Source organism: Oryzias latipes, chromosome 22 (genome assembly GCF_053564925.1).
Source record: "Oryzias latipes strain Hd-rR chromosome 22, Olatipes_Hd-rR_3.1".
Lineage (NCBI taxonomy): Eukaryota > Metazoa > Chordata > Actinopteri > Beloniformes > Adrianichthyidae > Oryzias > Oryzias latipes.
The window spans coordinates 18,941,202-18,967,888 of NC_136258.1; the positions used below are offsets into that span (position 1 = coordinate 18,941,202).

The window sequence follows — 26,687 nt, forward strand, 5'->3', positions numbered from 1 at the left end:
AATAACAGCATCCTCCACCCCCATGCGTGGCTGGTAGGCAAACTGAAGTGGGTCCAGAGATGGTTTCACCAGAGGTCTCAGGTGGGACAACAAAATCCTTTCCAGCACTTTAGCTGCATGGGACGTGAGGGCAACAGGACGGTAATCACTGGGTCCAGAGGGTGCAGTCTTCTTGGGAACAATTACAACCAATGAGTATTACACTGTGTAATGTGCAATAACGATTACTGAAATGTTTTAATTACAATCAATAAGCTACTGAATTCTTTACTTGATCTGCAATGTGCAGACATAATATCTGGATTAATATGAAATTGTATTCTGATTACAATCAATGAGTATTAAATATCTGTTACATGGTGTGTGATTCATGTTACTGTTTACTGAAATCATGAATGAATTTTTTCTGAAGATAATCAATCATCAATAAGCACTTTGTGTTAAATATTTTAAATATAATTTACATTTTAAATATTATAATATTTTTACATCATCATTTCATGCTTAAAAATGTCAAATTAACGTGCAGATATAAAAAAAAAGGAAAACAAGTGGGGTTTAATTTTCTGCAGCAACAGACAATCATTTGTCCCTAATGGGAACCATGCAAAACATTGAGTTCACCCAGGGGTGGGCAAACTACGGCTCAGGGGCCATATGCGGCCCGTTAAACTATTTAATCGGGCCGCCTAGCTGGAAAAAATTATATTGATAATCCTCATTAAAGTTTTATTTTTCCCATTAATTCTGGCGTCTACAAATAAATTGAGCTTTGATGAGGTGCAGAAAGTTATTCTGGATTTATGTGTTGATGGAGAATTTGTTTTTCTGACGTTCCTGTGTGTTTTTTAAGACGGAAAGTCATTTTTCCGATCATTCCACCATCACATGAATGCAGCATTTTTCTAACTTTGCATTTTTCCTTTGGGGGCTTCAACCCATTTGTGCAAATGGCATTAAAATGAGACAAAAAGCCATAGTTTTGAAATAAACCCCCCAAAATGTTCTGTATTAAAGTATATGTATATGTATATTAATTTTTTAATCAAATTTAAAGTGTGCTTTTGTTATTTCTTTCTCTTATGAGGTGGATTTCCAAAACCCTCTAAGCATCTGCTCCTGGGTCGGCCCTTGTTTCAAATCTTAGAACCCTATGTAACCCACAAGTCAAAAAGTTTGCCCACCCCTGAGTTAACCCCTTTATCATTTCATTGATCTTATTCCAATTCAAGCAGGTGTTTTAATTTTCTTGGCCAAAGATTTTCTTATTTTTTATTTCTATAAATATATGAAGAAACCATAAAGACTGATGAGTGACTGAAAGTTCTGTACTTCCTGCATATTTATTATTTTATTCTTCTATTTTTATAGCAGAAAAAAGGGTCTTAAATCATGTATGGAGAACTAAATAAAAAGAAGAAATCTTTCCATTAAAATCCATTAAAAACTGTACTTTTTGCTTCAACCTACGGATTTTTGAAGAAAATATATACTTTTAACTTGGAAAATGTTTCTGCTTAATAAATTAGTCATTAACTCTGAGTAAATAATATTATTCGTGTTGTATTAATACATTATTAATATATAACAATGTGACAAAGTAAATACTATATTGGATTAATTGCAATATTATAAACCCCTTAAATAAAAAGACAAATTAAGAAAAAATTTAGAATCTGTGTTTTTTGCACCATCATTTAACACTCTTTACTTATTTATTTAAACTTCATTAGAATTCAGTTAAATCGCTATTTTATGTTCACAAACATAAAGTTCTATCCCATCTACTTGTCTCACATTTATTGATCAGAATATGCCAAAATAAAATAGATTTATTCTGTTTTCTATATAATGAAGACAACCTTCTGTCAAAATCTTTTTCATTTTCTTTAACGTTTTGATAGTTAATTTAAAATTATTTAGTTAAGTGCATGTTTTTCTTGCCGAAAAGATACAATACAAACAAAAACAAAGAGCACTTTTTGGTATTTTAGGATTGCTTTTAAACGGCTTCAACAGTTAACCTTTTATTCACCTACATTTTTAGAAAACCACAATATTTATTTCCATTCGACAGAGGGAAAACACCTGCTGTAATGAGCAAATAATCTGGATGAAAACTTTGGGAAAGTTTCAAATGTCTTTTTTTTTAAATCACCACCATCTTAGCACGTCTGTAACATCCGAGTGTTTCATTGTAATTTAGGATTACATGCCTGAGCGCATAAACAGAAGATAAAAAGACATTTCCAAGATACAAACAGAATAAGAAACATGTTTGACTTAATCCATGTTTAGACAGAAATAAGGTTTTCACATTTTTGCTGAGATAAGTCTAAAATGTATTTAATTTGGCTTTCCTTTTTCCTCTGTTTCTCATTAGAGTCTAAGTCGTGACATTTCAAGTTTAATTCAGTGCCTTGTTCCACATGTCAATATTGTTAACAATAATAATGGCCTCTTCAACAAACTGAATGGTCAGTCGATTTTGCAGCAACACCAAGGGTGTTGTCAAACAAAACATACACAAACACACCGACAAAAATCCCAGAATCCCATCACACCTGGAAACCCCGGCGGCCCGTGTGCCTCTGCGTCTGTGCGGACGAGCACAAGTGTTGGAGGAGCTGGGAAGCGGCATGTGGGTCTGCTGTGCCCTCAGGCCGCCGAACTGTTTACACTGTCATCAGTGGGAAACAAGACGATACCATCAAACCCCAAACTCAGCAGACTTCTGGAGACTCCAGTAGTCAGTCCAGTGTTCTTCAGTCTAAAAGTATTCATATTCAGTGAATGGGCTGTCCTACAGGGTTTACCCCTCTGGCACACACTGGCAATATTTAAATAGTATTTATTTCCATGAACTTCTATTTTGTAAAATATCTGTTTACCCCAAATCTGGAAAACTCCAGCCCACCAACTGCCACTCAGACAAACCTCAGAACAGTTACAGTGGTTTTCAGGTGCACAAGTGCTCACACGCTGGACACAAGAGGATTTGCATCTCATTTCCATCCCATTGAGAAGTTAGCCAGAAGTGAGGCCAGGTGGCGTTAACTGTCTTCTAGGATGTGAGAGGTAAGGGGGTGAAGGTTGGAGGAAGTGGGACAGATGGGGTTGGAGGCATCCCCAAGGACTGCGGGGGCATGGAAACGCCTTGTTTGCTCCCAACAGCCATCTCTCTCTGTGTTTGAGCGGCAGCAACTGCAGAGAGGATGGCTCATCCGTGCCAACTTTGAAGAGATGTTCTTCTTCTCTTTTATTTCATGGTGCCTAGAAAAACTCACTAAGGGTGAGCGTGTTTTCTTCGACAGAAGCGACTTTGCAGAAAGCAGCAAGTGCAAGTCTAAACAGGTTGTTGGTCACACCTACATGGCAATTGAGTGTAACATCCAAAAAGTAAAAAGTTCTGTTGCAATCACGAGAAGCCAATTAGAGTGATCCGAGGTTATTTCAACTACAACAAAAAGCTCCCAACATTCAAGGGGTTTTTCATTTATTCAATGAAATGAAAATGGGGTTTTTCTTGTTTTTGACATGTTCTAGGTGCATTTTTCTAATGATTAAGAACATATATTTGGAAAATTAAGTATTTCTTTATTCAAACTCCTGTTATTCAGGAGGGTACGGAAAAATGCTGTTTGAAAAAGATCATATTTGGGATGTAGAAAATACAAGCTCCCTGCTTCGCTCCATTCTGATGCATCCGTTTGCGGACAAATCGATCCGTGTGCGTCTTCATTTTCCTCGTTTGAGCTGGTCTCCGGCTCAAAACCGTACGACGGAAAAGCTTCAGTATTGCTCGCCCTTTTTTGTTGCACCGGTACTGTTAGGTTTGGGCTGTGAGGGGCTGTAACCTAGTGTGAGAACATGATAACGGCTGGGTGATGGGAAGGGGGGAGGGCTTCCTTCATGCAAATCTTTTTGCCCACGGCTCAGAAGTGACTTTCCAATGCAGAATCTATGTCCTAGAATGTTCTGGCTAAAAAGAGAAAATCATAACTAAAAGACCACTGGGAACACTTTTATAATGGCTCAAAGATGATTAGAATTTTAGAATCTCTTGTTTTTTTTAAATTCATTTATATGTTGAGTATCCAAAAACCTCAGCAGGTTATCTTTTTTCCACTCTTAGATCTGCTTCTTTTGTGTTTTTTTCTCCTACGTTCGCCTTGCCAAGTCAGCATCTCTGCCCCGCCTCCCATCCCTCCATCACAGGCAAATAAAAGAAAAAACACACACATCCTTGTATTGTATCCATCCTCCTCCGTATTATCTGATGCCCTGAGTGCAAACACAAACAAGCTCCACGAGGAGCAGGTGTCCTTCCACTGGGATAAATCAACAGTAAACCAGGATCCAAAAGAAGGAGGTTGTGTGCCTGACAGGGACGTGGTGGCGGTGGTTTTGGGAGGGGGGGGGGTTAGATGCTTTCTGTCTGAGTAAGGAGAAACTTTGAATGTACCTGATAGCATCGTTTAAGCCCTCTTTGTCGCCAACAAAGCTGTTTGTTGTCACTCTGTTTCTTTTCATCTTATCAAAGTTGGTTTAAAGTCAGCACACAGATCCCAACTTCCTGGGAAGGCGTGATGACGAAAGCTTGCAGTGCTCATCAGTCACGAGGCGCAATTTCAGCTGCAGGACGAACTGTTAAAGGCACCCACCCGTCACATAGCTTCATTAGGGATCCTGTCATTTCACATTCACGACGACTCTGGAGATTTTTAAGGACTCGTTTGCCTGCAGCTGTGCTGACTGATGTTAATCTGCTCACCTGGAGAATGTGAACAACTCTCAGGTGTTCATATTGAATGAGTACGGCCTTAACAAAAAAAAAGACAACACTAATGAAGAGGGACGTCATACATCATTGGAAAAAAAGAAGCAAATCCTTGTTTTCTTTGATTTCAACCTTTAGGAGTTACCACTAATTACATTTAGTAACTGTTGGTAAGAGGAAAAATCCAGAAGTAGTTTTACCGGAGCATACTTTTACTTTTACTTTTGCATCACAAATAGATTTGTGACAAGAAAAAAAACTCAGTTAAACTTTCTGTTTTCCTCTGCAGATGACTGTATGGACAGATAATGGGGTTAATATAAAGTAATAATCCATGTTTTACAATATAAAGATTTCTGTTGTCTCATCAATATTAGCATCCTTTAAAAATGCACGAGTGTGTAGGCTGTAATCTCAGTTACAGACTATATACTTGCTTTTTAAAGCTATTTTATGCTGAAATTAAATTATGTCCTGTAAAACATGATATTTTTAATAAAGGGAAACAAATTCTCTCAAACTAGAAAGAAAAAATAATCTTACTTGCCAATATATTTATTTATATTTATTCTATGCACCACCCAAAGGTTAGTTATTACAAAATTCTGTTTTCGGTTAATGAAATTTTTTATTTACAAGTCTCTCCATGGCCTTGCACCAAAGTACATCTCTGACATGTTGGCGCCATATGAACCATCTCAGACTCTGAGGACCACAGGGACCGGCCTCCTGCGGATGCCTAGAGTCAGGAAGGGGAATCATCGTTTCAGACTTCTGCAGCTAAAAGCTGGAACAGTCTCCCTGAGGTTGTGAGACAGGCGTCTACTGTGTTAACGTTCAAATCTAGACTCAAAACATTCCTAATTAGCCGTGCATATAACTGAAGGGTCCTTATCTGTTCAAGTTCTTTTCTCTTTACTGTCTTTTAAAGTAAATTTTATAATGATTATGTATGTTTTTAATCTTAGCACTGTTATATATTGTGATTTTAATGCATTTTCCTGTTTTGTGAAGCACTTTGAATTACTTTGTGTATGAATTGTGCAAATAAACTTGCCTTGCCTAATTTCAATGTGTAGAACAAATAAATTTTGCACATCATTTTTTTTATTTGTCTAATTTAATAGATTTTTATGCTGTAAATGTTTGTTTGTTAGCCAGTTACAGATGTACTCTTACTTAAGTATTTTCTTAAATGAGTAATTTTTACTTTCACTAGTTTGTTTTCAGATCTATTTTCAATACATCTTCAAAATATTCTGCCTGTCTCTTGCTAAGGCAGGTATGAGAAATAATAAAATAGGAACAAAATGCAAACCTACCTTGCGCAAAGACAAAAATTTTTGCAAAGAAATCCAAAAGTGATTAACGTTTAGGCTGCAATACTTGATCTTAAAAAGTTATTTTTAGAGATTCAAAACACTTAAACATGTCTTACTTTATAAGTAGCCAACAATTTGTTTTCACATTTTGTCAGGTTTTTTTCTATTTTTGGTAAATTGACATGCATTGATAGCAGGGGGGGGAAAAAAATCACAATTCTTGAAACTCTGTTCTGACTGGTTTATCTCGAGTCTCTCCCAGTTCCAGGTATAGGCTGCCAGACGAACCAATCACGGCCGGAGTCTGCGCAATTGACATGTCGCCCCGCCCCTTCGTACACCTGTAATCCAATCCGCGGTCTTGTCACAGGTAAAACCGGCCTCAATATCTCTGCTTTGCCCCCAAAAGCGAGAAAAGCCGACAAAACCCGTTCTCTCAGTCGGGGACACCCTGTTTGTTGCCGCGGCCCTCATTCAGCGATAGCGGCGGAGTTTTCCTCGGTGAAGAAGACGGGTCGGATTTTCAGTACCAACTAGAAAGTCCAGTTCGACCAACCGGAGATGTCACAGGAGCATGACAAGTAAGTGACTCTCCACCTGTAGCCTGTGGACCGACCACGTTGACACTTGCTGATAAAAATACTGACCATTAGAACTACCTGAGGATTCTTTAATCCTTTTTTTTTCTTCTTGGCACGCGCGGATTTTTATTTTTTTATTTCTCTTTTTTTTTTCCTTGCAATATCATATGTGGTCTCGCATTTTAAAAGAACCATATTATTATCATTTATATTATAGTTTACTATGGGGGTACGTTAAGATTATTAGTTCCCGAGCGGGAAAGTGATTACAACACCTTCTTCTCCTTTTTTTGTTTTTTTTGTTTGTTTTTTTTACCCCATGGTGATTTCACCTGTCATGTTCAAACCCGTACAGGTGTATCTTCACCTGTCGTGCGAGCGCAGGCGCCCGTTAGAATAACCGCGGTAAAGACGGCTGGATTAAGCAGTCAGGAGGCTTTTTTTATTATTTGTTATTTGTTTTATTCTTAATGTTGTTTGTTCAGGAATAAAACAAGATTAAACTGTCTCTGCAAAAGAAAAAGAAGAAAAAAAACGTGTTTTTTTTTAAATATTTTTTTCTAAAAATTTGGACCTGTTACAGATTTGATCTTTATGTATTTTGAGGGCAACAACAAGGAGACTTTGAGTGGAGTGAAATTGTACACCTGTTAGGCGTTGTCCCGATTGCTAACAGAGACTGTAAGCAAGCACCTGATGACTCAAAAAGCTTTGTCAAATTTAGAGTAAAAATGTAACAATAAAATCTATCTTTTCCATGCGCAAAATGTATATATGATGATTGTGAATGGATTATCTTAATGTAGAGAAAAATCAACTTTGTTTTGGTCTTGTCATGGGTTATATGACCTCATTGGTTTAGGGCCCCAAGGTAAAGGAGACCATTTTTGTTTGTATTGCATAATTGGATCACTGAGTATCAGTTTTGTTGTGGAAAAAGACAAAAATGTCTTTGTAACCTTCTCGGAAAAAACATAGGTTAAATGCATTTTTAAACGTCTTTCTTTTGATTTTTTTAACCCCCTTTTTTTCTCAAATGAATTTTATTTTGAAAAACTGAGTTTGTATACTGAACATTTTTAAAGGTTGGGTGTGAACAAAAAGTCTCACAAAATGGCAGCAGAAGAAGTGGAAAAAGACGGAGGCGGTGATGGTTCATCGGAACGTGATTTCTTTCTTTTTTACAAACAGGTTTACTTGCAAATAACAGTAAAGTCTGTTGAAACTCAGGAATGTCGAAAAGTCAGGTGCGTCACCTGCGGTCAGGTCCTCAGCCAATCAGTTTCGAGATTCTGCCAAAGTCGTCACACTGGATGGGCCTGTAGCGCATCTTTTTGTCGCGCCTCCGTGATGTCGCGGCTCTGATTTGTTGCACAATCACCAAAAAAGCCTGATCGACTGGTCATGCAGATAAATAACCCCTCTGCAGGGTTGAACTCCCGTACTTACAACCTGTTTGTCGGTTTTTAGAGATGCTGTGATTTCAGTTTTTGGCTCCTGGCAGTCGGCGTGGAAAATCTGTATGCCTTTAGGAATCTTGGGTTGTATGAAATCCATCCTTTAGCCAAGTAACTAAAGAAAAAAAAAATCTTTTTTTTATTTTCATCCCCAGTAAACGGGCAGTGGTGGTTCTCCAGAACAAGCAGGGTTATGGCAACCAGCGTCGCTCCTTCACCACAGAAGATGAAGCCTGGAAGTCGTTTCTGGAGAACCCACTGACGGCAGCCACCAAGGCCATGATGAGCATAAACGGAGACGAGGACAGCGCCGCAGCCCTCGGCTTCCTCTACGACTACTATGAGGTGTCAACAGCTTCCTTCAAAAAGCATCAATATCATTTTCCCGCCAACTCAGTTTTGTTTTCTAAATTTAATACATTTTTACCCATTAAGACACCAAATTCTTACCCAACATGTGTTAGACTGAGGATGTAACTGAACTGGCAGCCCCAATAGACAGCAGGATGACCCGTGCTGTTGGATGTGATGTGGTCAGATGCTGAGCGGCTGTGTTTACCCTCGCAAACAGGTGCCCAGGGACAAGAGAACAATACACCAGCCCAAGACAGAACTGCTGGCCTCTGATGTGGATCCCAACAAAAGGTAGGCAGCCCCCCCACCCCACCCCATACAGAGGCAAAAACACAGCCAAAGGAAAACACCATGAAAAGATTTGTTGAATCATTTATATCGGGCTGGAGCACTGAAAAGGGAAATAACAGAGTAATTTAATGTCTGGCAAATTCCTGTGGATTGACTCTAAACCTTTCATAAAAACCTTTAAAGTTAAATATAATTCTTAACATTTTTTGACTTTTTAAACACATTTTTCGTGTAAATTATGTGAAGACCCACTCCGATCATCGTTTGACCCATTTCAAAAGTGCAGTGGTCTTTTTATTATGATTACGCAGTTTTTGGCCAAAGTCATAAATCTTATTTTCTAGGACATACTTTCTGCAGACAAGGCAAGAGTTCATTAGAAATTTGCCTCCAAGTAGTGGGCGGGACATAATAAGCCCACCCCCACTTCCCACCATCCACTTGTATACGCTTTCTCCAGCTAGCTTATGGCCCCTCACACCCCCAACTAACATTACTGGTGCAACAAAATTGGCGAACAATGATGAAGCAATCAAGCCGTGCAGTTCTAAGCCAGATCCCAGTTCAGACAAGGAGAACAAAGATGCACAAATCTTCTGCAAGTGGATGCATCGGAATGGAGCAGAGCAGGGAGCTTGTGGCTTGACGTAGTGGCTTCTACGACACATTTACAAGCTTCTTCCAACAGCATTTTTTTTCCTTTGCACCTGATTGACGAAGAAAATCAGAAAAATGCCACAAGACCATGTTAAAACACCAATAACTTGATTTCCATTGGAGTTGGTCCTTAAGAAATAAGATTTAAAGTAGTTTTTTTTTTATAGTTTTGTTTTGCAAAACTTTCAGCTAATTGAACTATTATCAAATAAAATTAGATTTTGATTGCAGTGCTTTAAATGTGTTATAGGCATCAACTCCAAGCCAGACACCCGATACCTCCTCACCAGGAAGCTAATATGGACAACAGGGTCCAGGTCCTCAAGACACCCATCAATATTCTTCAGCTGACTTCAGATAAAAGAACCCACTTCCCCTCACCAGGTCTGCTCACATTCAACAACGTCAACAGCCAAAGGCAGTTTTTAAAGTTAAAACCATGGCTGTCAAGTTTACGCGCCTCTTTTGTTCAGATACAACTGTCACAGTTTCCATCGCCACAGTGCCAAACTACCAGTCCGTCAAGACGGAGGGGCCCTCACACGGCTTCTCGGTCACGGTTCCCAACAACTGCAACGACGCCGGCGTCTTTGACCGCCAGCTCAACCAAAACGCCATCCAGTTCAGCCCCAGCACGCAGTCCCGCACGCCTCCAGACTCCACCTTTCCCGAGAGTTTCAAGGATGGTTCCCAGGAGGTGAGTGTTTCGATCCCCCCTCGCTCCAAAACCAAGCTAACGCTCTCCCTACACCCCCCCCTCTTCTTCCTTGTTCCTCTTCTTCACTTTCCTCTCCCTCCACTCTCAGATCTCTTCCATCAAACAATGGGATATTCACCTGATCCCACGGAGCCAGCAGTGGGCTCAGCCTTCCCTGGTTTTATTTGAACATGCCAAAATAGTGGCCAGTATGTTATTATGCCATTGTCTCACCAACACAATAAAGTGCTGTACTTTTCTCCTACAATAGCAAAAGGCCTTTCTCTCTCCTCTTTCTCTTTTTGACCATGAGGGGAATTACCTCAAAGAAGAGTAACCCAACAAAACCCGAGTGGGGACAGGAGGGGTGGGGGAGCCATCCACCACAGCCCTTTTTTTTTAATTTTTAACAAAAGCTAAATGTACAGGGAAGGAAAAACCTAAACAAGGTTGTAAACTGTTATTGCTGATGGGGGGGGGGGGGGGGGGAGTCAAAAGTAGCGTCAGATTTACATATTAACCTGAGAGATGGTAATGGTGAAGCTTTCACACATTTTAATAGCATTTTCTGATAATTATCTATTCCAAAAAACAAAAGAAAGTTATGCATTTATTGAAAAATGACACTAGCACATTCCTGTGTTTTGGATAGAAAACATAAAAAATAGAAGCCTTCTAAGACCCACTCTGATTATCTATTGATCAATTTTAAAAGTGTTCCCAGTGGTCTTTTAATTACAATTTTGCCATTTTTTGCCAAAATTGGAAAAAAAACCTGTGTGAGGATCTTTTGGCGCGGAGCAACCCCGCCCCCCTTACCTCTTGCAATAGAGCAGGGCAGGGAGCTTCTTGCCAACCCTGCATGTTTTCTACATCACAAACAAGCTTTTTTTTTTTTCAAACAGCATTTTTTTTCTGCTCCTGATTCACAACTATTAGAAGAATAAAAACTCAGAAATTGATTTTTAAGCTTGATTTTCTTTCACAAGAACATGTTAAAAACACCAATTTGTGTCAGACTTTTTGATTTTTTTTTATTTGAAATGGTTTATTTCAAGCAATTAAGTAGAAATAATACACAACAGCAATATAATCATCAGTTATACATTCATACAGTAACTAATCAAACTTAAGATAATTAGACACATTAATAAATGTTGCTTGAAAGGGAGTGGAAGGAAGCAAACTTATATCACTGGGTTTTTAATAACATCCAGAAAGCTTAGAGTAGATACCATTTGGTGTAAGAAGTGTTCAAACATCCACCACCGCAGGTAAAAATGTTTGCTTTCGATGTAAAAAGAAAATGGCAGGAGGTTATGGCACACGTTTGTAGAAAAAGGGAAGAACTTTTATTTATCAAAATATGACCATTTTTCAAAAGAGGTTCTGACCCATGTGAAAACCTAATAGTTCAGCTGCGTTTAAAGAAAAGAATTCAAACCAAATTGATCTGTTCCTAGAAAATGCAGTATCAATATAGTATTGATTTTTCTTAAAAGTTTTTTTTCTTGAGGTAAGCATTTGCTTTTTTTGGGTTTTAATTGTAAGAATTTATCAGCTTAGTGAAGAAAGTTCATCCTCTTTTCAATTTAACTGACTTATTATATAAAACAGTTTTTCATCAAAAATAAGTTTTAGAATGAAAATATGATAAAGAAATAAGTCCATTTGTGTTGGAAAATTAAACTGTTATATTGTAGTTTAAAGTTAATAGAGTAGTTTAGCAGTAATATCTAGCTTTGTGTAATGTCAATGTAAATACAGGAAATGCTTTTCATCCTCTTTCTTATGTTGTAATTAACCCGTCGTTTGTGTCTCTCTTTCTGCCTGTTCTGAAGGTGTTTGCCTTCCCGGATCTCCAGTTACGCATGGCCTCCCTGGTGCCTGAGGGATGCTTTGACACCGTGTACGGGTACGTGGCTCTGCCCCCTGACCCACTGCCACGCTGCCCTCCAACTCCCAACACCCCACAGCAGAATGGCGTCTGTCGTTCCACTCACAAGGAGACTCCGACACATAACACTCTCACTTTCAGGCCAACCTGTCACGATTTTTAAATGCAGCTTAGTTGCAGCAGCCCAGTGTTTTGAACATTAAAACGTCTCGCCATCTGCATGTGGAAGCAGCTTTCGATCACTTTTCATGTTGATGTTGGGAAAACCTTGCTGTTTTTTTTACTTGCAGCAACAATTTCGAGTACTCTCTTGAGGCGTCTAAGTCTCTGCGTCAGAAGACCGGGGATGGGACCATGACCTACCTCAACAAGGGCCAGTTCTACCCAATCACTCTCAGGGAAGTGGACAACAAAGGCATTCAGCAGCCCATCACCAAAGTTAGGGTAGGAAAAACCAACAAATCCAGCTGAAAATAACCTAAAAAGATGGCATTTATGGAGTGTAAATAACCGTTTCTACCCCACAGAGTGTGGTGATGGTGGTGTTTGGGGAGGAGAAGTGCAGGGAGGATCAGCTGAAACACTGGAAGTACTGGCATTCCAGGCAACACACAGCCAAACAGAGATGTCTGGACATTGGTAAACTGGTTCCATTAATTCAGTTTTTTTCTTGAAGCTCCTCTCATACTTCTCTGATCTTCACTTATCTTGTATAACTGTTGTACTTTTTTCCTCCAGCTGACTATAAGGAGAGCTTCAACACAATCGACAACATTGAGGAGATTTCCTACAATGCCATTTCCTTCACCTGGGACACGAACGAGGAGGCCAAAGTAAGACACACACCCGCATCCATTTTTACATGGGTGGCACCACCACTGCTGTTTTGGATGAGGTCATTTTTAACTAAAACAAACTCCTGACATGGGGGTAGCTGTTTGCTCATCGCCGGTCTTATCAAAACCAGCTTTGCTAATCCCAGAACTGTTCCATTGGTTTTACATTGGTTGTCTTAACTCCCTACATCACTCTCAACATACTTGAGATATCAGAAAATGGATGATCCAACTGGTTTGAAATCACGCGCCGAAGCCACTTTATTTAGTGTTCTTTCATGAAGGTGAGTTTTGTCGTTTACAAGACAAAAACATGGGAGTTTGTCTTTAGTTAAACCTTTTATTTTCATTATTTTTGCACTCCAGATGTGAGTAGGAAAAAGTCAGGATAATGGAAACTCGGCAGGCGGAACAAGGCAGAAGGGATGTCGTTGTCCTCACCCTTCATGTAGAAGATTTTTAGTTCTCAGTAACCTAAAAATACTGAGAGGCTTCACGGCACTGACGCTTCATCTCCTGCAGTTGTTTTCTGTAGCAAAACCTACATAAATAAGGTCACATGCACAGACCTCCCCTGCAAAAACCAGGATGTGGGTCTAACTGTCACACGCCTCCAGGCTTGTGTCTATAGGATGTTCATCTTTGTGTGTTTTCTCTAATTCATCTCGTGTGTACACACCCACCGTTCCGTTGTTTGAGCATCTCATCGGCGAGGTGTTGTGTTACAGATGAAGATGCAGTTGTGTGTGTATTTGGATATGTGTGTGTGTGTGTGTGTGTGTGTAGAGGGGATGTCACTTAGGAGTTGCTGACTTGGGCTGTGGGGAACTTTCAACTGGTTGTAGATTTAAGGTAAATTCTGGGGTTAACCGTTTGGTTGTCGTGGTTACAGTCGTGTAAGATGAGACATGTATAAAGAGGTGTATTTGTGTGTTTTTGGCTCCCTTCCTGCTTTTGACTTATATTCATGCTCTTTTTTTCTTGCCATGTAATGTCATAGTGAAAGCAAAGAATAATAATTAGTGCTATGTTTTTCCTTTTAAAATGCATTTTAGGAGGGTGACATTTTGAATTTTACCTTTTAACCATGGGGAAAAAAGAGATAATCGGTTTAAAAACTCTTTTCGTTAAAGCAGATTTTATTGTTGCTGTAAGAGCACGCTTGTATTTACAACAACAAAAATGTTATCCTGCAAATTAAAAATAATTGTCTCTGTAATGTCTGCTTGTGCTACCTGCATCCATTTTAAGTGTTTCCAGACTTTCTGTTATGGCTGTTGAGACAATGAGAGCTGTTGACAGTACAAACAGTGAAAGGACAAAGGGAGGTTAAACGTGTGTCATACCTAAAACGACCAGAGGAGGGCAGCAAATCTTAATTATAAAAAAAAAACTGGACGCAGAAATGCACTTGCTTAGCACTAAAAAAGGCCTTCATTATGAAGAAAAAAAATGAAGGATAAGGATGAAAGCTAAGATTGACTTCTGACTTTTTACCCGCTTGATGGAAACCCCCTCCGTCTCTGCAGATCTTCATCTCCGTCAACTGCCTGAGCACAGACTTCTCCTCTCAGAAGGGCGTGAAGGGCCTCCCTCTGAACCTGCAGATTGATACTTACAGCTACAACAACCGCAGCAATAAACCCATCCACCGCGCCTACTGCCAGATCAAGGTGTTCTGTGACAAAGGAGCGGAGAGAAAGATCCGAGACGAGGAAAGGAAACAGTCCCGTCGGAAAGGGAAGGTGCCGGATCTGAGTTGCAACCCGCCTTGTAAGTCTTTTCTTTATTGGAAACTAAATATGTTTTTGGTTTGGTCAATCTGCAAAAATTAGTATTTAACTTTTAAAGAACTTCACCAGTGAAGTTAATGTTTTTAACATGTTCTTGTGGCATTTTGATAACGAAGGACATATATAAAAAAATGAATCGTAACATTGCGTTCCTCAGTATTTATTTACATCGTTGTGAATCAGAAGCACAATCTCCCTGCTCTGCTCCATTCTGATGCATCCGCTTGTAGACAAATAGATCCACGTATGTCTTTGTTTTCCTCGTCTGAGCTAGAATCTGACTCAGAACTGGACGGCTGGATAGTTCCAACATTAATGGACGTTTTTGTTGCACCGCTAATGTTAGATTGGAGATATGAGGCCCTGTAAACTAGCAAGAGAACTGTAAACAGAGGGATGACAGGAAATGGGGTGGGCTTACTCCACACAAACAGTCCCACCCACAATTCAAAGGGGAATTTCTGCACTACTGCCGCTCTGCAGAAGCTATGTCCTAGAAAACTCACGTTTTTTTTTTTTTTATTTTGGATGAAAACAGCACGATCATACTTAAAAAAACCACCTGGATTGCATTTCAAATAAATCAAAAAATGACTGGAGTGGGACTTTAAATATCTCAAGTAGAATTGCTGAATTCTAAAGCAATCCAGCAGGTGGCGCTGCTGACTAACCTAGACACAATACAACAACTACTGCACAATTTTCTTCTGCCAAAAGCGCTGAGATCCTTTGCCTGATAAATACACATACAGCTAATTTTTTATAATATGAAAGCTTCATGGGTGAAGATATATTTTGGGGAGCTTTCACTTGTTGATCTGCTTCTTCTGCCTTTGTCCTCTCAGTTGCAGACATGAAGGTTCCCATCCTCCAGAAGCGCAATGACGTGACCATCTTCAAGATGATGAACGACCTCGAGACCCAGCCGGTCCTGTTTATCCCCGACATCCACTTCTCTGCCCTCCAGCGCCATGTGAGTGCCTGTTCCAGACATTCAACGCTGTTGATGACAGCATAGTCATAATTAACTCCTCCCCACTGACGGATCAGGTTTTTTTTTGTTTTGTTTACCAGTTGTAAAACTCTAAGGAAGCCTGTTAAACATTTGCTTTTCTGCCTCCTCCCATCCATCTGTCAGCTGGGTCAAGGTGACCAGAATGCCTGCCTGCGAGTTGGCAGGAACAGCGAGTTCCCGGTTTAAAGCTCTGATAGGAGTCCCACAAACTGATGGCAGGCTTTCATAATGCTTACTCACATGCTGAATCATTCACCGGTGACTCAAAACAACCCAGGGTGAACACCACTATTCCCAAACCGCCATCGTGATTATGCTCGTATGATTATAGAAACACAGAATACAACGGCGTGTGGGTTGCAGAAAGTAAGAAATAAGTTGGAAATTAATATAAAGACAGATCTGTGTGTGAGGGCAGTGGGTCTGCATGTTGAGCTATTTTTATCAGTTTTACTTTGAAGCAATGCATTCCCTCCACACGTGGACTCTGAGCTCTGCTGCCAGCAGCAACTCTCTGCTTGGCACGTACTGGATGAGAACAACACATGGTTGAAAAAATTTGTAGTTACATTTTGCTCGATTAAAGAGATCGCATGCACAAAGTCTGCCCCCTGCTGGTCACATTTGTAGTTCCCTATACGAACCCAAGCTCCTTTTTAGTTATTGTTTCCTAAAATTATAAGTTATGTGGGATATTCTGTAACATTGATGTCACTGATGGGTTCTTATGGCTTAAAAGCACAAACCTGCCTAATTTCTTTCTCTGTTTTGAGGATTTTTATTTTCCTTTAATGGAAATTCAATGGTTGAGGAAAAGCAGGTTATTTTTGGTGATGTCAATGACACTGAACATGACTAAAGTTGCGCAACGAGTCTTTGATAAAGTGCGTTGACTGACTTTGTTCCTAGAATAGAAAGCAGTTATCAGTATCGCCTGCAGTTGATCGATGCGGTCAGAGCTCAATACATTTTGAAATCTGGATTTTCAGAAAAATAAGTTTTCCATTATTGGTTTTCACCCTTTAAGGTAAATTTCCAAATATTGATAAGCTATTATGAAACCGGTCCCATCTGTCAATGTCCTAATAAATACAAAATAAATCCACACATCAAATATTACAAACATGAAACTAATAACTCCAGTCCAATAAAAAATATTTTAATAATGTCTGGATGTAGACACTCCTTAAGCATATCTTTTGTTTGCATTTGCAGGTTATGGCATGGACGTGTAAATGGGTCAGCACAGGAAACCAGTTTATTTTACCTTTGACCCAGTTTATAGCCAATGAAGAGTTATAATGTCTGTATTTACACAGCCATGTGTACATTTAATGCCACGGGTGAACTCAGAAAAACACTAACAAACTGATAAAACATACAATTTTACTATGTAATGTTTTTATTTGTGCAATATTTTGTTTCATTTGAGTAAATCCAATTCTCCATGTTCCCCTTTTGCAGCCTTTCTCAGCAGAGGAAGGAGAGGACAGGTATGTTTCACACTTGCTTTACATTAGCTAAGCCCACTGTGGAAGCGTTCCTAGTAAATGCTGGCATGTGTTTGCTCTTTCCCCAAAATGCTCACAGGCTTTGTACTCTTTTATAGTATGTTAGCTGGTTGTTACAGCTCTTTAACTGGTGCCTTGTGTGCATCTGTGTCTGCTTTCCAATGCAGCTCAGGCATGAGGAGATTACCCTTCAATGATGATGAGTTTGCCCCCCCCCCAAACAAGATGCCAAGAGTGGATGAACCAAAGAAAGGTACCAGGGTTTTTGTCTTTTGTGGGTGAAAAGGACTGTGTTTCTGTCAAATGCTTACTCGGGGTACCATGTGATTTTCCAGGTCTTTCAAAACATGCACATGTGGCCAAGGCCTCCATTGACCAAACAAATACCAATGATCACTCACTGTGTGCACACGGACAAACAAGCCTGCAGCGTTTCTACTGTTTCCTATTCACAGCCATTAAGCAGGTGTTCCCTCTAGTCATGAATACTGAAAATACATACACACAAGTTTTGAGCTTTACGCTCCAGTTGTATTTAATTGTCAACTTCACAAAACCAAGCAAAAAAAAACTGTCTGGGTAATCAATCCAAACTGATCCGGAGCAAACCAGAACCAACAGATTCAACTTAACGATCAATACATCCTATTTAACACAGTGAGGCTAACAAACACTCCAGTTATGGAAATGTCACTGTTCAGAAAACTGACTATTATTTCCTATAATCATTTATATGTTTTAATGTCCTTATTAGCTGCTGGTAAATAACCTGATACGATCGAGGGTCTGCGTGTCCTACTTTTGGACCCACCCCCCTCCCCCTTAAAAAATAAAGAGACATCAGTGTCAGTTACAGGGTATCAACTACCAGGAAAAAAGTACAAACAGACCCCCTCTACTCTCACACACACAAACACACAGTCAACATCTAAACCAGTTCACCTGCTTTATTTTGCAACACCACCATCATCTTCCTTGATGATTGAGTTCAAATCTGGCAACCCAAATGGTGTACAAAGGTTAGGTGGGTTGGACCAAAGAGGCAAGCCTTAAAAAGTAGATGTAGTAAATGTAGTCAGGCCAGTTCACCAAGTTACCACTAGGTGGTCGATCCCCATTCAGTTTAATGTAACCAACTTGCAAATGCACCTAACAGGGGGAGTGGCTTTGACTGACACCAATAGTTGAACCCTCAACTCTGCTAATACCAACAACTGTCAGGCTTGTTTGTCCCACCTACTCCCACTTTTTTTAAAAGGTCAGAACTCTGTGATATTACAGGGATGTCACAAGAGGACAATCACTGTGGTGCTGAAAAATTTCTTAAACAATCATTACTTTTTTGATCAAATCTGAAAAAAATCTTCAAATAACAAAAAATGTAATTTAAAAAAAGGATTGAATTTTCTAATGAAAGTCATTTCATTGACATACCAGTAATTTGTTTTACAGGTGTATTGAGAAGTGATATTAATATTAAGAATCATTTTATGTAGAAAAAAATATTTGTTGTCATTCTTTTATTATGATAGTTTAAGTTAATAAAAAACTAGTATTAATTTTGACAGAAAATCAGTTTAAAAAAAAACATTTGATCCTGTAAACTCATTAAGTTCCTCTGAAAACACTTATAAAGGTTTCCGTAGCTCTTAAATGCTTTCCCAATTCAGGTCAGTACAGTACGCAATGATGGGGAAGACAGTCACCTGCACCCCCTTCAGAAAAGGCAAACCACAAAAGATCATTGCTAAACAAGCTGGTTGTTCACAGAGTACTGGATCCAAACTGAGTGGAACAAAAATGTGTTTCAGACACAGGAATAATTGTAGTGTTGAGAAAATGGTAAAGCAAAACCAAGGTAAGAATTTGGCCGAACATCACAAGGATTGAACTGAGGCGGAAGTCAGAACATCAAGACCTCAAGTTAAGCCGTGATTGAACTAGAGACAACATCAGAGATGTCTTATCTGGGCTAAAGAGAAAATGAAACGGACTGTTGCTCAATAGTCTTTTCATTTTTATTTATTTATTTTTAGATAGAAGTAAATTTTACATTTCATTGAAACTTAAGATCCAAGAGTGGAAGAAGAGCCCACTTCCAGTAAAAAGTCTGTTTGTGTACATATGCGTGTTTCGGGCTTCTGCGCTCAAAACCCTCGCTATACACGTTTTTACAACCATTTTCAGGCCCCACGTATGAAACCTGCAGCCATTAAACGCGGGTTGATAGTTAAACCTGGTCGAACTTTGACCAATCAGGGACTCTGATTTGGTAATTGACCTATGGATGTCTTCCTTAATTCACTGAAGTGCCAACCGTCTGAAAATTAGTCATGAGGGAGAAATTAATAAATGTTGATTGTGCCCGGCTGGAATTATGACACCAAGTCAGTCATGTATCAGAACAAGGCAGTGAAAGTAAAAGCCTAGAGAAAGATTTGTGAGATTTGGATCATTTTGACATTTCGCACCAAGACTCTTCCAACTGTAGGTGGCGGACATCCGCTAGTAAACAGTAGAAAAAGAAAAAGAAGGAGCCCCAAGCCACTTGTCCTGTGAGAACACCATGGGCCCGGGTGTGTCTGTAGCTTTAATGTTTTCAGGTTCTATGTCATCTGCTGGTGTTGGTCCATAGTGTCTTCTTTAGTCTACATGCAGTGCAGGCATCTATAAGGAAGTATTTCATGTTGCTCACTGCTGACAGGCTGTATAGAGATGCTGATTATATTTACCAGCAGGACTTGGCACCTGCACTCTGCCAAAGGCACCAAAAGCTTAGTCAGCAAAAACATCTGAGCTGAACCCATTGAAAAGAATGTATAGGCCGTTGGCAAAAGGAAGTTGATACTCCAGATCCAACAATGCAGCTGACCTGACGGCAGCTACCAGAAATCTGGACTTCCAGTACATCTACACAATGCCAAATCGAATTCGGTTCCTGCCTTACCCATTGAAGTGTTCCTGGGCAAGATGCTGAACCCCACATTGTTTCTGGTGGTCATAGGCTGGCGCCAGACCCAGAGAGAATGTGTGTGTGTGTGCATGGGTGAATGAGAGTAAAGTGCTATATTTGTTAATGTATATGCCATATTCTTGGTGACTAAATGTGTTCTTTTCCCATCACAGTCCTGCTGTATGTGCGCAAGGAAACAGAGGAGGTGTTTGATGCCCTCATGCTAAAGAATCCAACGCTGAAAGGCCTGATGGAAGCTGTAAGTTGTCCTCACTTCATGAGACTGGAGTTGGACTTTCTGTTCCCATTTCATGTTGGTGCTGTAAACTTTGCACACAGCAGCTTGAGGCTCAGTTTCTCTCCCTTCCTGAGCAAGTGTGGGAGGCTGTGTGAGCTGGGACGTGCAAAGACGCGAACAAAGTCTGGGGGGGGGGGAAGTTGCTTAGAGGAGGGATGGGAAACTGTTTTTGTTTTTTAGGTACAAAGGCAAAGTGGTTTGTGAGTAAAATATGTTGGAACAAAAGGTCAGATAGGCGAAAAGGTCATGTGAGGGGTTATCAGGTTAAGGAAAGTAGACCGTGCAGGGAGGGGGGGGGTTCACATTTAGTGGTGTCTTTTGACAGATTAGACCTAAGAACAGTTTGTTCCTTTCTTTCCACTGTGTATGTTTGTGAGTGTGTACTTGTCTTGCTTCATTCATGGAGTTCAAAAGGTGGGAGTTTACTATACTTGTGCGGTCTGACAGCCTTGCTGGACCAAAACACAGCATGCCAACGGTTTAAAGGCAAGTTTCAGGGTCAGATTGGGTTTTAAGGTTACATCTTTGGGTTAGGTGTTTATCTTTGATGGATGGGATGAGGGAGAGTTTTCACTGATGCAGAAAAAAATGAGGTCTTTTTGTGATGAGACTTGAGCACTGACATGTACTTTTTTTTCCCCCCAACCAGATTTCAGAGAAATATGAGCTTCCTCTGGATAAGATTGGAAAGGTCTACAAGAAGTGCAAAAAAGGGTGAGAACAAGTCATCAGAAAATATAAAATGCTCAAGTCCCACTCCGATCATCTTTTGATCTATTTAAAAATCGTTCCAAGTGGTCTTTTCCTTATGACTATGCCGTTTTTAGCCAAATCAGAAAAAAGAGTAGTTTTCTAGAAAATAGTTTCTGCAGAGCTGCAGTTGTTCAATAATTGCCTCTAAGTTGTGGGTGGCACCACTGGTGTTGAGCAACCCCCCCCCCCCCTCCCCCTCCATCCATGTTGCTTAGAGCTCAGACCGGTGGGGGCTTGTGGCACACCCAGCGTATTTTCTACACCACAAATACGCTCTTTTTCAAACTGCATTTTTTTTTTCATCTGCTCCTGATTTACGACGATTTCAATAAAGAAATACTTAGAAATGCTTATTTGGGCTTAATAAAAAAAAAGAAGGCCTGTATCATCAGCAAAAGTCCAACAGGACATGTTAAGACATCAAAGTGGGCATAAAGGTCGATTTTCATGTGTAAACATGCCAAATTTTTTTAAAAATAAAACTTCCCCTCCGATCAACAGTATTCTTGTCCACATGGACGACAACATCATTAAACACTACTCCAACGAAGACACCTTCCAGATCACCATGGAGGACCAGGGCGGCACTTACAAGCTCACCCTCACCGAGATCTGATCGCTCGATCCTGATCTCCGCGGCGGAGGATACGTTGAACCATCAGGTTTACACTTCTGGCTAATCAGTGATTACGGACTTGATCTGAACCTCAAATCATGTCCTCCTTGTGCTGTGTAAGTGCCAAGCTGTTCTTCGAGATAGCTCAAATGTGGTATTTAAAAGCTGGAGCTCTTAACATGCTACGATTGGCGGTGTAAGTTATACATAAGATTTTATGTGTGAGGTTTGTTTTAGTTTTGTTTTTTCTTATGATGCTTGTGTGTGTAGTAAGGGGGAAAAAAAAAGCTTAAATGCGGGCTTTTTGTGTTCATCTTTGCAGAGCAGTTGTAGAGCCAGTACCATACCTCAAGCTATGCAAGCAGCAACATAAGTCTCTTCATATGGTTGAATTTTAATTTGACAATCCGATCTTCCTTCTTTATTTTTCCAAGCCATGGCACTGATGACAGTAGTCTGCAAAGTTTGATTTTCGTCCAGAAAAGATGACGACAATTCATATTATTAATACTAAACAATATGGCAGTATTTGGGAATTCGCCGTACAGGTTAAGTAGACTACTAGAACATGCTTTCTATTGTTTATGTTTGTTTTTTTATAAAACTTTTTTATAAAGTATTACATGGTTATTACCGATTGCTAAAACACAGCTCCCATTCCCTTTTAGAGTAGTTTACTGAGTGTTGATGGAAAAGGTCAATTAATGTGTCGTGCAGCCTTTGCAGGCTGTCTCGAAAGTGCAATAATGTTTTGGCTCTGACACATTCAGAAGAATATTGCCACAACTACAGTACAAGATACAGTTTTTTTTAATGAAAATATATATGTACATATAAATTGGAATAAAAGGATCTACTGGATCCCTCTTTTTTTATCTCAGTACTTTTGTTGTGTATATATTTATTAAGATAATGGATATGGGTGATTACATATAGCTTTCAATTAAGATTATGTTTATTTTCCATCTATATGAAGTTATGTTACTATTAATATGTTACCATTCTTATGTCAAGGGAGAAAAATGTATTGTTTTAATGATTGTTCAGCTGTTTTTATAAAGGAGTTGATGCACAAAGTGCCGAATAAAAGCTCTGTGGTGGCTGCCATTGGGGTGTTTGTGTTATTTCTGCCTTTATTTTCAATTAAAACTTCAATTTTTTTTAAGAAATTAGAAGTTAAATTGTTTTTTTTTTTTAGGAATAGTTAGCCTGGTGGTAGTGAAATATTGCAGAAATGAAGTGTAGGTCTGCAGGAATGGATGTCTGAGCATCGGTTAGACTAAACCTTGCAGCTTTGTCAAAGACGAATGCTAACCTATGGATTTATGCCTCTTTGTCATAGGTGGTTATCAGGTGATGCAAGTAACGGAACTCACCATTGTCATCCTTTAACCTTCATTAATCACTTAATCCTTTGAACTTAACAGGGTAAGGAAGTACACTATAGGCGGGCAGTTGGCTGTCAAAGATGGGACATTTTTAAGTAAATAAATGCAATTTATTTAAATAAATAGACAACTGAGTGGTGGCACGACTTTCCTGCTCAATTTGAAATTCAGAGTGTTGGCAAAAACCACTCATGCGTGGGCAAAGCAGGCCTAAGATGAGCAATCCACTGCACCGTCTGAATTATGATCATTGATTAAACCATTGATGAAAGATGACTTCTTACTCTTTGCTTTATACATGCTCTCTCTCTCTCGCTCTCTCTCTATCCTCACAGTATATAAACATATATACACCATCTTGACATCTAATCAACTGAAACATAGGAATCAGAGTATATGATATAAAACTTGACTTTAAAACAAATTTCAAAAAATTGCAGCAACAGAATAATTCAGGTTTTGTTTGCTGCTAAAATGATGAAGAGGTTCCTTCCCTTTGACAAATGAGGACATGTGAACAATAAAATGACAAAATTTGTACCGGTAAATGATCATCAAGTTTGTTGATATATTTAGTGCCTAGATTAAGAAAACAGTTGTGGCAGGGTGGAGAAATGCATGAAACATTTTATATGAAACATTTTATGCCTCGTGTAATATTTAAACATTAATTCTCAGGTTTTTTTTCTCTCTCTCTCTCTCTCTCTCTCTCTCTCTCTCTCTCTCTCTCTCTCTCTCTCTCTCTCTCTCTCTCTCTCTCTCTCTCTTTCTCTCTCTCTCTCTCTGCAAATACATATATATACATATTTAAAGTCATTAGTCGTTAAACAGGTTGCTTTTTTATGTTTGCCTATCAAATAAAAGGATTTGAATACAAGTTTTTTTTTTAATTGTCTTATTGTAGTTTTTTATAACATGATTTATTTATTCGTTGAAATGCCTTTGGTTGCATATTTGAAATAATTTATAACATTGATCAGTTGATGCCCCGTTTTTCTGTCAATCCCCACAAAAACAAATATGATTAACTCCATGATAAATCACTGACAGTTTGCATTAGTTATACAGCCTCACAGACAGAATCATAAATGATAACACGGTCTCTGTTCAGGTGAGCTGAACGAGTTCATCTAGTTAGAATTTAACCAACCGGCCACGTCAGCGTTGCCATGTCGCTATGCCTTCTAGTGGCATCTGCCATCTGTTCTCTCTTGCTCTCATTTTGACTCTTTAGTTTTTCTTCTTTTCTATCTTTCTAAATGTATGAGCAGGGATAACTTGCATTTAAAACTACATTTTATTTTTTCCATGGATTTGTAAAAAAACGTTTATGTTTCTTTTTTTCCATTTTATTCACTAAATTCAGTTTGTGTTTTATTATTTAAGAGAAGATACAAAAGAATTAGTAAAAAACATTATTTGTAAGTGTTGAGATTAATTTCTACAACTTCAAATACTTCTTTTTTTGTGTGGCTTGGCAAATTTTTGACCCCAATCAACATTCTTTCAGAGAAAAGCTTTTTACATCATAGCTAAAGGACTACAAGGGATATTTCTACCCATCCATAATGTAATGCAGCTACGATCATTAGGCATTACACATGCAAGACCATCTCCAAGGAAGCTCCTCCGGGGAGGCCTCAGACTTACCTCCTGCTCCTCACGTTGCCAGGACAACAGACAGCAAGCCAGCAGCTCACAAGTCAGCATCTCATAGCAACAGATTGACTTTGCCATCCCTCCTGACCAATCAGAGGGTAAATGCTCAAAGAAAAACCCCTGTTGTTGCTCCTTTCGGGTCTGTAGGAGGAGAGAGGGGTGGAGTCATGTGCTGTGTGGTACACAAAGCATCCTTCATGAGTTTATGTGACAGCTATACAATATCAGTGTAGTTTTGTTCAAACAAAAATCTGGATGACTTTTAGTGAAAACAACAACAATGGCGCCACTTTAGAAAAATCTTCAGCTTTGGAATTTTTGTTTTTCTAAAATGTTAATTCTATTTCCTTGTTGATATTTGCTTAACTGTACGACTTTTGCTAAAATACAATCTATTGAGTTAAATATGTATAAAGTTAAGTTAAAACTGTGTCCTATATTTTCTTTTTTGAATGTTTTTAAACCCCTTCTTCCTTCAAAAACTACCTAACTACATGTAAACATGACTGTTTATTAAGGTAACAATATATAATATTTCAATGAAAGAGTTTTGACTTTGTATTGATTTTTAGAATGTGTCTGAATGAAGTAGTTGAGGCTGCAGGTTTTTGAGAATGGTTTGCATCTGTGTTACATCACCTCTTCTCAAACCACTTGGTAAATATTTGCAAACTGAGGGGAAAAAATGAACCAGTTATGAACAGGGAATGATTTTCTCATTTTACTCAATGAAAATGTTCAGATTTTTAATGCTGTAATGAAAAGACTTTTTTTACTTGAAGGTCAATGTTATTAAATATTTTTAAAAATATACTTATGCTATTGTTATTACTATTTTCATATGGCAAATGTAGGCCACCAATGGTCTGGGTTGGCGTTATGAGGCTCTTACAGATTAAGTTCCCCATGTCACGAATACCAAGTCAGCTTGATAACATTAGAAGGTTTTAAGCATTAACAGTACAATCAGTGGTTCTTCTGGTGGGTAAAGCCTCCAAAACCAACATAAAGTAAATAAAAAATGACGTTTTTTTTACACAGTTTTCAGTTTTGTTGAGTTTTTATTTGACTTTTTATTATTACAAAACACAATTGTGAGTTTTATTAAATCTCACAATGACCTATTTATAATTTGGAGCTAAAATGTTCACACAGTTGTTTTTAATATATTTATTTTAAATTAAAAGTTATTTATCAATCGTTTAGTCATTGGTCATCTTTTGATCTTTTTCCAAATACGTTCCCATTGGTCTTTTGAGTATGATTATGCCTTTTTTAGCCAAAAAAAACATTGTTTCTACGACAGCTTCTGCGAAGCAGCAGTAGTTTATTCAAAATTCACCTCTACTTCCTGATATCCATCTGTTTACTTGCTCTCCCGTTAGCTTACAGCCCCTCACACCCACAACCTAACATTACAGGTCCAAGAAAAATGGCAAACTATATTGGAACCATCCAGCCGTACAGTTTTGACCCAAATGCCAGATCAAGCGAGAAAAACAAAGATGTACATGGATCTATTTGTCTACAAGTGGATGCATCAGCATAAAGCGGACTAGGGTGCTTGTGGCTTGCAGTAGCGTTTACGTCATACCGATGAGCTTTTCCCAACTGCATTCTTCCATCTGATCCTGTTTCACAACGATACGAACAAAGAAATACTCAGAAATGCAATTTGGAGCTTAATTTTCTTTATATATATATGTCCTCCATCATGAGGAAAAGTGCCACAAGAACACGTTAAAAACACGGTTTTCATCAGAGTGGGTCTTTAAACAAAATTTCCAGATAATAATTTTATGCCACCTTCTATGAAAAAAACAATTATC

At 38.9% G+C, this 26,687-nt stretch overlaps 1 protein-coding gene across 2 annotated transcripts; it reads left to right on the plus strand.

Moving 5' to 3' along the window:
• Positions 1–6,452: 6,452 nt before the first annotated feature.
• grhl1 (grainyhead-like transcription factor 1) lies at positions 6,453–22,918 on the plus strand. Of its 2 annotated transcripts, none has more exons than XM_011490331.4 (16): positions 6,453–6,683; positions 8,296–8,485; positions 8,712–8,785; positions 9,693–9,826; positions 9,916–10,139; positions 11,981–12,054; positions 12,327–12,480; positions 12,564–12,675; positions 12,775–12,869; positions 14,402–14,645; positions 15,511–15,638; positions 17,145–17,173; positions 17,359–17,444; positions 20,318–20,403; positions 21,092–21,156; positions 21,697–22,918. In XM_011490331.4, the coding sequence occupies exons 1-16, from the start codon at positions 6,664–6,666 to the stop codon at positions 21,809–21,811; spliced, it is 1,830 nt and encodes a 609-aa protein (XP_011488633.1). In that variant the 5' UTR covers positions 6,453–6,663; the 3' UTR covers positions 21,812–22,918. The 2 variants fall into 2 exon arrangements, with proteins under 2 accessions (XP_011488633.1, XP_011488634.1); XM_011490332.4 differs by having other exon boundaries at positions 6,500–6,683; positions 9,946–10,139.
• Positions 22,919–26,687: the final 3,769 nt, after the last annotated feature.

Coding starts and splice junctions, on each gene's coding strand:
- grhl1 (XM_011490331.4), top strand. CDS start 6,664: ATGTCACAGGAGCATGACAA. Junction 12,870..14,401: donor ACACGAACGAGGAGGCCAAA/GTAAGACACACA, acceptor CCGTCTCTGCAG/ATCTTCATCTCCGTCAACTG. Junction 17,174..17,358: donor GCAGAGGAAGGAGAGGACAG/GTATGTTTCACA, acceptor TTTCCAATGCAG/CTCAGGCATGAGGAGATTAC.